The 13,549-nt window shown below is 39.4% G+C and overlaps 1 protein-coding gene across 1 annotated transcript in view; it reads right to left on the bottom strand.

The window, feature by feature from the left end:
* Positions 1 to 10,848, bottom strand: part of ntn4 (netrin 4) — a 45,396-nt gene extending 34,548 nt beyond the window's left edge. Inside the window, exons 1-2 of the mRNA XM_041780270.1 lie at positions 10,446 to 10,848; positions 5,090 to 5,640 (exon numbers count right to left, since the gene is read on the bottom strand). Of these exons, the coding sequence (XP_041636204.1) occupies positions 5,090 to 5,640; positions 10,446 to 10,491 (597 nt within the window). The 5' untranslated portion in view covers positions 10,492 to 10,848. The remainder of the gene's footprint in view (positions 1 to 5,089; positions 5,641 to 10,445) is intronic.
* Positions 10,849 to 13,549: the final 2,701 nt, after the last annotated feature.

Genomic DNA, 13,549 nt, shown 5'->3' with positions numbered 1-13,549 from the left:
TTAATGTGCAAAGTGCCTCTTAAATAAAGCAATTGTTAAGTCTATAACATGAAGAAAAAACAACAAAACTGGTGTCTTAAAGTGATTTATTTTGCAATATCTGAGTGCAAAATTATTCCAGTCCCATCCAAACATATCCATACAGTACAATCACTAAACCCAGTCCTGTCCATAAAAAAACACAAACAAAATCAGAGATAAGGGACAACCCTGGTGGAGGCCAACATGCACTGGGAACATGAAGTACTACATGGGTAAAGGGTTGGTCCACTGTCCCACAGCCAAGACAAGAATCTGCATTGTTCATCCTGTATCCAAGGTTCGATCCGCTGGAGCCTCCTTTTGAGACCCCTAGAGTAAAACTTTTCAGGGAGGCTGAGTAGTGTGATACCCTAATAATTTGAGCACACCGTCCAGTCCTCCGTTTTAGATGGGAAGCGTTTTTTTCCCAGAACTGGACCACATTTCGTTACTACACAAAAAGCAAGGAAAGGCTTGGACTTAAAGTTAAGACTAAAATGTGAGGACTTTATGGACTAAAACGAGACTAAAAAGTTTTTGAGTTCTCATCAACTAAAACTAGCCTTGAATTATAAAGGGTAGAAATGACTAAAATATGACTGAAACTAAAAGGCATTTAATCTAAAGACTACGACTGAGACTTAAATCAAAAATAGCTGTAAAAATTAACCCTGCTGCGATCCTTAGAGGTGAGGTTTCGTTGTACTATAAGTCAGTTTATACAATGGCTGCTGGTGGAGCAATTAGCTTGGATGTAGCTATAGTATAGCGGCAGTTTTATCAGAACTGGATGACATTTCTTTATTAAAACAAAAGTAAAGAGCCAGACTGAAAGATTCTCTTGGCAGAGAAAATGTATTCGCTCTTCTCCTCACGGGCTTCGGCTTGAGTGTTATCCACCAACAAGCTCCACATTCAGAAACAACAGTGTTTTACTGTCGAGCTCGGGTTACTAACGGAGCTGGGCCTGCAACCTAATTTTGTCTTGTCACTAAGATTAGCCTGTAATTAATGTAACAGATGGAACGCTCCTCCAACCACCTTCTGGAATTTTTTTTTGAAAACCCTGCCTTTCCCAAAGGTTTTCCAGGTGAATGTGAAAAACTATCTATCCAGTGCATATATGATACAGTCTATCTGGCATGTCAGGTTATGCACACACAGCTGCTGTGAAGTAATTGTGACAGCCACTCTGATCTAGTCTATATGCTTCCAGTCCATAAAGAAAATGTTCATCCACAGTTGTCATCCTTTTGCACAAGCCACAGAGTGTTTAACTGATATCTCAGGTGGCACACCAACACAAAAAACCCACACAGGAGTAGAAACAGTGAGAACAGGGGAGCAGCAGCTGGCCTGTCAGAGCTACTTGACCTCTTTTAACCTCTGGGTCAGGAGTTGAGGAGGTTAGAGAGCAAAGGTTGTTCTTCCAGTGCAGGTGGCTGAGATGAACAGAAAGCAGCAAATAAAGTAAGGAGTGGATAGAAAAAGAAATATGCTATTTTTTCATCTTTCATGTACAAAAGGTGGAGAGAAAAGACAATTTTTCCCATTTTCTTGCACACACAAGCCAATAAATTTATTTTACACATGAAGATGAAGCCCAGCAGGAGTAGATAGAGAAAGATTTATGATCCGGCAGCAGAATAAGGCCGAAACAGCTGTGAGGAATAGTTGGAATACTCCATCAAAGAGGGCGTAAACACACATCACACAGCAGAGCTCAGCAGGGAGTCTGGAGCAGCACCACGCTCGGCATGCGCCTCCACTCACACATCTGTGGAGCGGCTCCCGACACACACTGCTTCAATTAAACATCAAGGGACTTCAGGAAGCCCTCTCGTGCTACAGTCAAAGTACGCCCATTAAACACTCACTCATGCACGCACTCACACATATACACAAACACTCACAGAGACTCCCCCACCTGGATGAATTCATTCTGCTCTGTGTGCTAACAACGCCGTATGACTCTTACATGTTGCGTGACTTATTGCAGAAAGAGTTTGTTCCAGTAGGATGGCTGCTGATGGAGAGAGCACACTTTCAACCATCAGAATATCATCAGTCTCTATCTAGAACAATCTACCTGCCATATGTGCTGGTTACGGTATGACATCACTATCATTTAACTCACTCAGGCAGAAAAAGATGAGCAGGAAACTTTCAGTAAGCCCCTCCAGCGTTTCACTGCAGGTGTGTCTCTGCTCTCATTTCCCACCTGCGTTAACCTGCTTTCTGACGTACCTGACTGTGTCTGGACAAAGAGGATTATTAGGAAATCAACCAAGACTTGATACAGATCTGATATTCTGAGAAATGCTGGCTGGTTATTGGAAATTTTTGAGGGAAATGAATAGTTAATTGTGTTCTGGTTGGAACATTGAGCTTTTACTGTGAATTTCTCAACTCTCTACCATCATCTTGAAATATTTATTGACAGTTACAGATGCATGATATTATCAGGATGGTATTGGTTTCAACAGGCATTGGCTTTAAAAGTTCATTAGCAGTATTGGAAGAGATATAAATTTCTGCAGATAATTACAATGCTTATATATCAACTGTCGATAGCCACCTATAAACGCCTTTATCAGCTGTAGATAACGGCCTGTAGCAGTTCTAAGTATCAGCCAATAACAGCTGTAAAAATCAGCCTGTATCGGACAATATCAGTGGTAAATATAGGCAGTAATCAAACTATATCAGCTGTAAGTAACAGCCTATGTCATCCAATACTGACTGCAAAAATCCACCTAGATCAGCTGTAAAAATCAGCCTGTATCAGCTGTGAAAATTAACCTATATCAGCTCTAAATATCAGCCAATATCAGTGGTAAATATGGGCCTTTATTGACCTGTGCCAGCTGCAAATACCAGCTGATGTCAGCCAATACTGGATGTAAATATCAACCTGTATCAGCTGTCAAAATCAGCCTATATCAGCTGCTAATTTAGCCCATATAAGCTGTCAAAATTAACATACAGTGCTTAACAAATTTATTAGACCACCTGTCTCAGAGACCATCCAGGATCATCAAGTGCTTTAATGCAGACTCTATATTTTCAGTGAGCTCTTGACGTTTTACCATTTTAAACAGGAATGAGGAATTTCAAACTGAATTCACCTTTTTATACCCAAAATTGAGCCGGCTCACTGGGCTTCTCTGAGAAGTCAGAAATTAATCAAACATAACATTCAACCACAAAAACTCATTTTTCTGTTCAGGAATGCAAGTAAATAACTATAATAACTGTGTATAACTATAACTATAATTTGACATATTAATCAAGAAATAATAATAATGTGCTTTACTGTTTTTTCAGTTTTTTTGTAAATTAGTACAGTTGAAAATTCATGGATAACATTAACAATTATATTTTAGCATTAAAAATATCATTTCAGTTAAAGAGCTTCTACATATTGGTGTATTAACCATTGCAGAAACAAAAAAATTGTTTTGGTTTTACCAATTTTTACCAGTGCTGTTAATTTAGGGCAGCTGTGGCATAAACCTTACTTTGGGTGGTGGTCTAATAAATTTGTTAAGCACTGTATATCAGCTGTAAATAACATCCAATGTCAGCCTATATTAGCTTTGAAAATAAACTTATATCAGCTCTTAATATCAGCCAATATCAGTGGTACATATGGTTCTTAATTGACCTATATCAGCCTATATCTGCTGGAAATAGCCTATATCTACTTTAAATATCAGTCCATAGTGGCCTACATTGGCTGTAAATATCAGCTTATATGAGCCTTTATTACATGTAATAATCACCCAATATCTGCTGGAATATAAGCCTATATCCATTATAGCTATCAGTCTATATTGGCCTACATTGGTTGTAAATATCAGGCAATTTCATCCAACATCAGCTGTAAATATTGGGGTATATCAGCTATGAATATTAGCTTATTACAGCTATAAATATTCACCTACAATGGCCTATATGAGCTGCCTATATCAGCCTTTATCAACTGTAAAAATCAGCCTATTCTGGTAAATATCAGCCTATATCAGCACTGAAAATTAGTCTGTATCAGCGGTAAATATCAGCCTATATATTCCTATATCAGATGTAAATATCAGCCTATTTCAGTTTTAAATATCAGCCTGTATCAGCTGAATAAGCAGCCTATATCAGCTGTGAATATCAGCCTTTAACAGCTGTTAATATATTCTTTATGTACGTTTAATTTGTAAAGTTTTAGGCAGGAAAAACAGAGCTACATCAGATGAAGTCTTATTCTTTGATCATCCTTAAACTTAAAAAAATGTTTGAAGAACTGATTTTTAGATCTAAACTGAAATTATGAATACAGTATCAGTGCTGATAATGGTACAACTCAAAATGCATTTGGAAATGGGCTTGGAAATGTTCTTATTAACAAGCAGTTCATTTCATGACTCCAGGTTAGGCCTTATGGATGATACAGCTAAAGAAAGAGCTCTCACTGAGGCAAAATCCATAAGTGAATTCAACATCAAGCTCTTATCAGTCTGCTCACTCTCATTGGCTATTGCACATATTCCATTGAAAGCAGTCCAATCTGGAGTCAAACATGTTTGATATTCATTTATTTGAGATATAGGGTATTGCGACTTGGGGATAGAGAATGGATGGGGCAAATTGTGTATTAAATTGCATATTTGGCTCTTTGTGCCACCAAAACATGTATGACCTCCATGTAATAAAGTGCGCGAATGCCCCCTACACAGACACACAAGAGTGCGAAATTTAGTCTATATTCATCTCTGTCTTTGGGCTCCACCATCCTCAGAAATAAACTATCTGACTCTTAAGCTGCTAAATGCTATACTCTTTTTTCATAGTAGTTAGCCAACTCTGTTTTTTGCTCTATGGAGTATATGTAGAGGTTTAAGGGAGTTTTTAAAGACGTGTGAACAGCGAGAAAAGCAATACAAAAGAAAAGACACAGAATGTAAAAACAGAACAACAGTAGGAAAAAGATGCTAGAGTTCTCAGTAGGGCTGCAGGGATGCAAAGTCAGTGGATTTACATTCTTTAAAATGTATGAGACACAGATTTGCCTTCTCACCTCTCCACGGTTGCAGGGTGAAGCCCCGGAGTATTTGGACGTGCAGGTGGCCCCATCCCTTCCCCCTCCTGCCTTTCCCTCCTCCATCCCAAAGGAGGCGCTGCAGTTACTCGCAAAGTACTGCAACATCTTCCACGTTCTCCCAAAGTCCTGCGACCTCTCCAGTGTCATGGCGGCCGGCCTCGGCGAGCGAAACACCAGGATGAGATGTGTGAAGTAAAACTCCGCCTCCAGGTCCAGCTGTGCTGTCTCAGACTCCACCCCCTCCGCTGACTGCCACCAGGTGTTCGGGTGCCGGAAGGAGGAGTCGGACATCGCCCCAGCCAGGTGGGAGAGGTGAGGGAGGCCGGCGTTGCATTTGGCACACTTGGCAGCGTCACAGGCTAAGTTGACATTGGGGTCGGAGTAGGAGCAGTAGAGCTCGGTGCCGTTGTTGCCACAGACGGTCTGCGTGAGGACGCGGCGACCCAGAGCTAGGTTACCCATACGCGGGTTGCAGGCACGGCTCTCGCAGCGAGGGGCCACACCTGCACGAAAAACCTCTGACAGACCTGGAAGAGACAGAGAGAAAGATTACACAGGTGCTTTATAAATAAGGGCTGGAAGAGAAAGAGAAAACAGGAAGGAGTGGCACTCGATAAAGATGATTTTAAAGGGACAATTCACCTAAAACAAACACCTTTGGTTGTATTTTGAGCCTAATCTTTTTGGGCATTACCAAACTTTAATGTTTTACCCTGGATTTTAAATAGGCTTACTGTATTTAGGCTATTTAACATCTGATCAAAGAAAAGTTCTTTTAAACTAGGTTTTCCTGCTAGAATTAGGGTTTTCACAATACCAAAGATTTAACTTTGATATCATGGCAACAAAAACAAAAACAGGCTTGGTTTTAAAGACCAAATACAGCTGGCAGACTCCTGCATGTGGTCTAAATAGGAGAAAAACATTGATATGGTCTCAAATTTTCTTGTTTTTTTGTAAAATTTAGACCGTGAGCAGTAATTGGCCTGCAAGTTTTGATGGATTTATTTCATCCACGTTATAAAATGGGGGGGGGGTGCTATTATTTTAGGGCTTTCAACTTTTATTCAGTAGGACAGCTGAAGAGAGACAGGAAATATGGTGAGAGTGAGAGTGGGGGAAAGGCATGCACCAAACATGCATTAAGACCAGGAACCGATCCTGCAGCCAGTGTGTTGAGGACTATAGCCCCATCATAACCCCACAATGGGGTTCTTTTAAGTTTTTGTACTTTCCAATACTATATGCTTTTAAAACTTGCAGTATTGATGAAGTATTAAAGTATCCAAAAATTGACACCCTTACATGGAAGCACATCTCAATCTGAAGGCAAATTCTCTTGCCATGCCAAAAGTTGTGGTACTTTAATATGGAGTTGTCCCTCCTTTTGCAGTTATAATAGCCTCCACTCCTCTTGGAAGGCTTTCTACAAGATCTTGGAGTGTTTCTGTGGGAATTTGTGCCCATTTATTTTGTAGAGCATTTATGAAGTCAGGCTCTGATGTTGGAGCAGAAGGCCTGGCTCAGAATCTCTTTTCAAGTTCATCCCAAAGGTGCTCAGTGAGGTTGAGGTCAGGGCTTTGTGCGGGTCAGTCAAGTTCTTCCACACTGAACTCATCAAACATCTTTATAGTCATGTTTGAATAGAACAGGGTCTTCCCTGAACTGTTGCCACAAAGCTGGAAGCACAGCATTGTCCAAAATGTCTTGGTATGCTAAAGCATAAAGACTGGCCTTCACTGGAGTTAAAGGACCTAGCCTTAACCCTCCTCCACTAAACTTCACAGTTGGCACAATGCAGTCAGGCAGGTAACATTCTCTGGCATCTGCTAAACCCAGACTTATCTATCTGAGTGCCACACACAGAAGCATGACTCATCACTTGTGTGCTTTCTACCACTCCATCCAATGCTTGGCATTGGACTGAGGCTTGCATGCAGCTGCATAAATGGAAACCCATTTATGAAGGTCCTGCTGCACAGTTTTTCTGTTTACATTGCAAGTGGAATCAGCAGAGCTTTGGTAACTTCTACACACCATGCGCCTTAGCAGTCGTTGACCCGCTCTGTGATTTTGCATGGTCTTCCACTTTGCAGCTGTGTTGCTGTTCCTAAATGCTTCCATTTTCTAATAACATCACTTACAGTTGACTATGGATTATTCAGTCAAATTTCACAAACTGTCTTAATGCAAAGGTGGCATTTATCACAGTACCAAGTCCCTGAGCTCTTCAGAACGAGCTGTTTTGTATCACATTCAATAATTAACAGGTGTTGCCAAATACTTTTGTCCATATTGTGCATGTGCAAAAACAACAGGAGTGTGGACTTGCAGTCTAGCAAAATGATATGCTGTATGCATTTGGAGAATTATTATGTTAAAAAGCAGTTTAAACTGTCCTCATGCTCGTGGTCTCCCACATTTCTGAAATCATTTGAGATTTGAAAACCATTTAGTGTGTCGCCAGCCTTTGATTACAGCTATAGTGGGATTGTTATTTGGTAGAATAGAGGACTTTATACTCCAAAAACCCTTTCCAAATGAAACCAGAGCTTTCAGCATGGCAAGACATCACAAAAAGTCCAGATTGTGTTGGGAAAAATAATCTAAATTCTCAGAAAAGCCTTTTCAGCAGGTCTCATCCTATAAACATGACAACATTAGATATCTCAAGAAAAGACTCCACATCTCAGCTGATAATAGTGTGATCGTTGTCTAATAATTGACCATATAAAACAATTAAAATATCTTGTTAGTCAGCATTTATCCCACTTTGACCCTTGGAGTTAACCAGTTCCTGTAAGGCAGTTAGGAGATTTTGGGAATGTTACAATCTCAGTTCACAAACTATAAAATAAAAACAGAGAAAGTGTGAGACAGAGTTGGCAAAGTGTGACTCAGAGTGAGTGTGTACACAAGTCAAGTGATTTACCTCGATCGGAAATGTTATGCAAAAGGGATAATAGAGGCATTGTGCACCTGCCTGCTGCAGACTGCAGCCAGCGTGGACTCTAACACAGATAAAGTTTGGCAGCTCGGGGAGGATGAGCGGCATTCAGACGCCTCCCAGACGCTTTGTAAGAAAAAAAAAACCTCTCCCTGAGGGCCACAGTGTCATCTTCCAATAAGGATTTATTATCCACAACCCTGAAAACATGTCTTTGTATTTCATATCAACACACCTCACACTTAGGATCATATTACACCCTAAGAGCCTGAATTAATGAACTTTTGCATGGAGGAATCTTTTCTAGAAGCATGTTTTTGTTAGGCTGGGGTTCATGCAGAATTACATAACTGTCTGTAGGTGTGGAGGTCATAGGAGGAAACATAATCATTTATTTTCAGCCAAAGAAGGTGCTTAATACAAGGATGTAAACAAAGGGAGGGAAATTTATTAAATAACCTTATTTTATTGCTAGGAAAGTAATCAAGTTTAAATTCTGATTATGATTTGGCTTCCCATGCTTATGGAAACAGGATAATCTTGACTTGTTCTTGAATCATATATATGCCATTACTGGGGTATGCATGTTATTATCAGCCTAATATTGGCAAATATTATCATTATCAACAAATATGAACATTACTGCAGACATTTACAGCAATATATCAGCCTTATATATAAGGAAATAAGTTTGTAGAGTTTCAAGTATAACCATGCATATATTGATATCAGTACCTGCAAAAATGCATGTGTTGTAGGTGTTGTAATATCAATTAGCAAGGTCTTACTTAATCATTTATATTGATATAAATCAATATAGAAATGATTGCAAAGGAGAAGCTATATGTGAACACGATACAGAAACACTAGTCTTATCTGGGCTAAAGCTCATGTTTAATGGACTGATGCCAAATAGAAAACTGTTCTGTGGTCAGATGACCCAAATTTGAAATCCTTCTTAAAATGCAGAAACAAATAAGTCACTTTTGTGGTGTTAAATCCCGATATTGGTGTCAGTATCTGCAAAAAAGGGATTGGAAATACTGTCATGATGGTTATAGGTGAAAATCTGTAATATCATGCATCCCTAATATTATTTTATATATCTATCTTTGCACACACTGATACTTATTTTCAATCACTGGTTATTTTCTAAAGTTTTCACACAGTTAAAAAGTCTTCAGAAGTTCAATAAATGCATGCATTGTAGAAATAAAATCAATGAGTAAAGTTGTCCGATGATTATAATGATATTATAAATCAACCAATATAGAATTAATTAATGTGTTTGCCATAGTCAAGCCATTCTGTAGCATGCATGGAGAAGCAATATGGGAACATATTTTTAAAAAATGCTACAATCTTCTCTGAACAGATGCTTATTTTAATGGACTAAGGCAAAATGGAAAACTGTTCTGTGGTCAAATTAATCCAAGTCTGAAATTATGTTTGGAAAGTATTGTCCATCTTATAAAGTTTCATCTTTTTTACACCCAATAATGCTTGTTTTTATTCATTATTTGCTAATTAGTCTGTTAAAGTCTTAAGAAATTTGATAAACATTTGTTGTTGGTGTTGTGAAGTCAATTAGTAAGCTTGTTTAATCATTTTAATATTGCTAAAAATCAATTAAGAGTCGATATAGGTGTTTGCCATAATAGTCTCTGGGCTGAAGCTCATTTAAAATGGATTGAGGCAAAATGGAAAACTGTTCTGTGGTCAAATGAATCCAAATTTTAAATTCTGGTTGGAAAGTGTGGTGCATCCCTATTATGTTTTATATATGTCTTTTTCACTACTAGTACTTGTTTTCAGTGATTGCTTTCTTTCAAGTGTTCAGACAGTCATAGTTTTATTATAGAAGTATAGTACAGCAGTTCAATGCATGTGCTGAAGATGTCTTAAAACCAGTATTTAATCATGCCATATAAATATAAACCATTATGAGGTGTTTAAAGTATTTGCCATAATCAAGCAGCCCTACATAATTTGATTTAAACGGCACTTATATCTGGAAAATCCGGATTTAACAGCAAATTTACAAACAAATCAAACGCTCAAGTTTCCCATACAAAACCTCCATTGCACATTTAGGTATTTAGCCACAATGGGGTTCAAACGTGTCTGCTGCCGTATTTATGTATTCATAATGTTAAAATACAAGCTGGAGTTTAATAATGTAGAGCTTTGTCTTAATTCAACTCTAAACTTTTAATATACGAGGCTAAATGTGTCAGAAAGCCACTACGGAGACGCCGCCATTGCTAGCTTAAATTGACGAAAACGTAAAGGGGGTTTTGTATGGCGGCGCTGCTTCCATTGAGTCAAGTGCACATTGTTGTAGTCTGAGAATATGATGTTTAATGTACAATAAAACACACTAACCTGCATCTGACAGCACGCCCAGGCTGATAACAAATAAAATCAACATAATTCCTTGTTTCAGGATCACTAAATCCAAAATGTGCGGGAAAACGGATCCAGAAATGTCGCTTTAGGAGTTATTCAGACATCAAGTGTGCAGATTTGATCAAAGAAGAAGACAAGTGCGCAGGTTCAGATCCAGTGTGGACTTTCTCTTTCACTCAGCTGCGACCCAAAGAGGCGATAAAGAAGCGACAACATGATCCCGGACGGTGCCTGATGTCCCGCAGCGAGAGCAGAGAAGGAGCGCAGAAGGAGAAGTTTGTTCCCGGCTCGTCGTTGGTTGCCGCTGTTGGAGCCGCAGTGTGGTTCATTTCCCCGCAGTGTGAGCCCGCTACTGCCCGCTCTGCCCCGCACATCTATGACTGTGAGCCGGAGACGAGAGAGGAGGTGTAGTGACAGCAAAAGCAGCTCCGCCTCTCCTCCACATTTTTCTCCAGCTTAAAGGAACATTTACAGTTTCTAACATAATCCAGAGCTCACACCAGGGGGCTCCAACATGAGGACCAGGGACCACCAGGCTCCAACATGAGGGCCAGGGGCCACCAGGCTCCAACATGAGGACCAGGGGCCTCCAGGAGCCCAGAGGAAACTTCTCAAGCTTACACATTTGTACTTTCAGGGTTTCAATTACTTTTAAATTTGTTTACTTACAGTTACACACTGAAATAACTATGTTAAGTAGCATTGAAGTAACATTGGTGCTAGCATCCTGGCTAACAGTTACTTCATTTTCCAGTAAAATGTGTGTCCAGCTGTTACTGGGTTCTGATTTTCAACTAACTTGTTTTTTTCCCCATTGTTAGACCCATTTTCTGATATGACCTGTTTCTACCCATTATTGTCACTTTGTGAACTTGTGCAGCCTTTTGCAAGTTTTGCCATTTTTAACACATTTGGCCACTTTTTAACCGCTTTTCACCATTTTCCACACCCATTGTTTCCTTGCTTAACCCATTTTTTCTGCAGCTATCCCATTTTTGTCTCTTGTAACCCATTTTTGCCACGTTTGTGTCTATTTTTGCCACTTTAAAACAGCTTTTTAACATTTTTTGTCTGCCAATTGTTAAATTTCTTTGCCAATTTTTGCTGCAGCTATCAAGTTTTTGTCTCTTTTTACCAATTTTTGCCGATTTTAACCACTTTTCACCATTTTCACACCCGTATTGCCTTGCTTAGTCCTTTTTTCCATGTTTCATTTTTTTGTCTCTTTACACCCATTTATGCCACTTTTTTTTTTTCCATTTTGCCACTTTTTAACCGCTTTTCAACATTTTTCTCACCCATTTTTGCCTTGTTTAGCCTATTTATTTACTTTTAAACAGCTTTTGACCATTTTTTCTGCCATTGTTTTTACTTTCTTAGCCCATTTTTGCTACTGTTATCCAGTTTTGCCATGTTTAACCTATTTTTGCCACTCTGTAACATCTTTTCACCACCTTTTCTCAACCAATTTTTGCCACTTCTGACCCATTTTTGCCATGTCTCAGATTTTTTTTTTTTTTTTTTTTGCCTCTTATTGTAAATAATAAATTGATATCCTAAAAGTTTTTAAGTAAAGTTATTTCACTTCCCTCAACTTTATTCTCCAGTATCCTGTTGTTGTGCACATCATGCTTAGCTATGAAATCAGATGTTATTTTCTGAACGGTTTAGTTTGATGTGTCCATCCACTTTGTTAACATTACCACAACAAAAGGTAATTTGAATATTTAATGTTTAATGAAAAGGGCTTTATATTTCAAATGGGCTATACTATACTACAGAATTAATAAATAAAATTCATTTTTGTTTTTTTTGATAAGTTGCTGTAGAAACCTCTGTGAGCAAGAGACTAGGCTGAAGTTCAATATTAGACGCTCATGGGGCTCTCAGGTGGTACTTCATTAACAACAGGCATGATTCTGGACTGGAAATCACTGACTGGGCTCAGGAACACTTCCAGGAATCATGTCTGTCAGCACAGTTCAACGTGTCATCCACAAACACAAATTAAAGCTGTATCATGCAAATGTCTTCTCTGGGTCAAAGCTCATTTAAAATGAACTGAAACAAAATGGAAAACTGTTCTGTGGTCAGATGAATGGAAATTTACTATTCTTTTTTCTTTTTTCTTGGCTGCATGGCGGTGCAGAGGTTAGCCTCACAGCAACAAGGTTTCTGGTTCGGTCTGGGCCTTTCTGTGTGGGGTTTGCATGTCCTCCCTGTGCCTGCGTGGGTTCTCTCAGGCTTCCTCCATCACCAAAGACTACTCGTCAGGTTAACTGGTAACTCTAGATTGGCCTTAGGTATGTAAGCCTTGTGATCAACCGGCGACCAGTCCAGGGGTCCAGGGTGTGACAGTTGGGACAGGCTTCAGCCCCCGTGACCCCGAACTGGATAAGCGACGTAGAAAATGGATGGATGAGGCAAGATTTGGCAAATATTTCATGGGTGCAATCAACATACTCACCTCTGCTGCTCATCCCATAAATGCGTGCTCCTAACAAATGTGGCACCATTTAAAAAGGAAGGGTATCACCTTATTTTTTGTATTTAGTTTATTTCTAGTGAGTTTCAAAGCAGGAGAACTTCTTAATTCTTATAGGCGTCTGTCTTGTCACAGAGGCCGCCATGGTAAATCTACAGTGAGTTTTTAGGCCCTTTAGTTAATGTTTGAATTCTCTGCCCCACTCCTACATTAAGATCATTGGTCCATGTTATTAGAAGTTTGGGACCCCCTGCACAGAACCACGTGGAGTCTGATGAAAAGCTGATGTGCTCATGTCCACATTTCTGACTAATTGGCTTTGGATGGAGAGAGTGCACACACAGACACAGTGATGCTGAATGACGCACTTTGAATTACACCGATTGGTTGCTTGGCTGTACTCGGCCTGAGCTTTTGTTGACAACATTGTTGGTGCTCAAACAAAAACCAGTGAAATATGCAGGCCAATAAACTGGGAGCTTTTTAATCCCAGTTCTGCTTCCCACATGCCTTTTCCCTCACAACAATGGCTGCTTCAAAGCTCATGAAAAGATATTTAAAAACTTAATTTTGTGTGTCAGAAACTCACATTAGG

Source organism: Cheilinus undulatus, linkage group 23 (assembly GCF_018320785.1).
Source record: "Cheilinus undulatus linkage group 23, ASM1832078v1, whole genome shotgun sequence".
In the NCBI taxonomy this organism is placed as follows: domain Eukaryota; kingdom Metazoa; phylum Chordata; class Actinopteri; order Labriformes; family Labridae; genus Cheilinus; species Cheilinus undulatus.
This window is presented reverse-complemented; position numbering and strand designations above follow the sequence as displayed.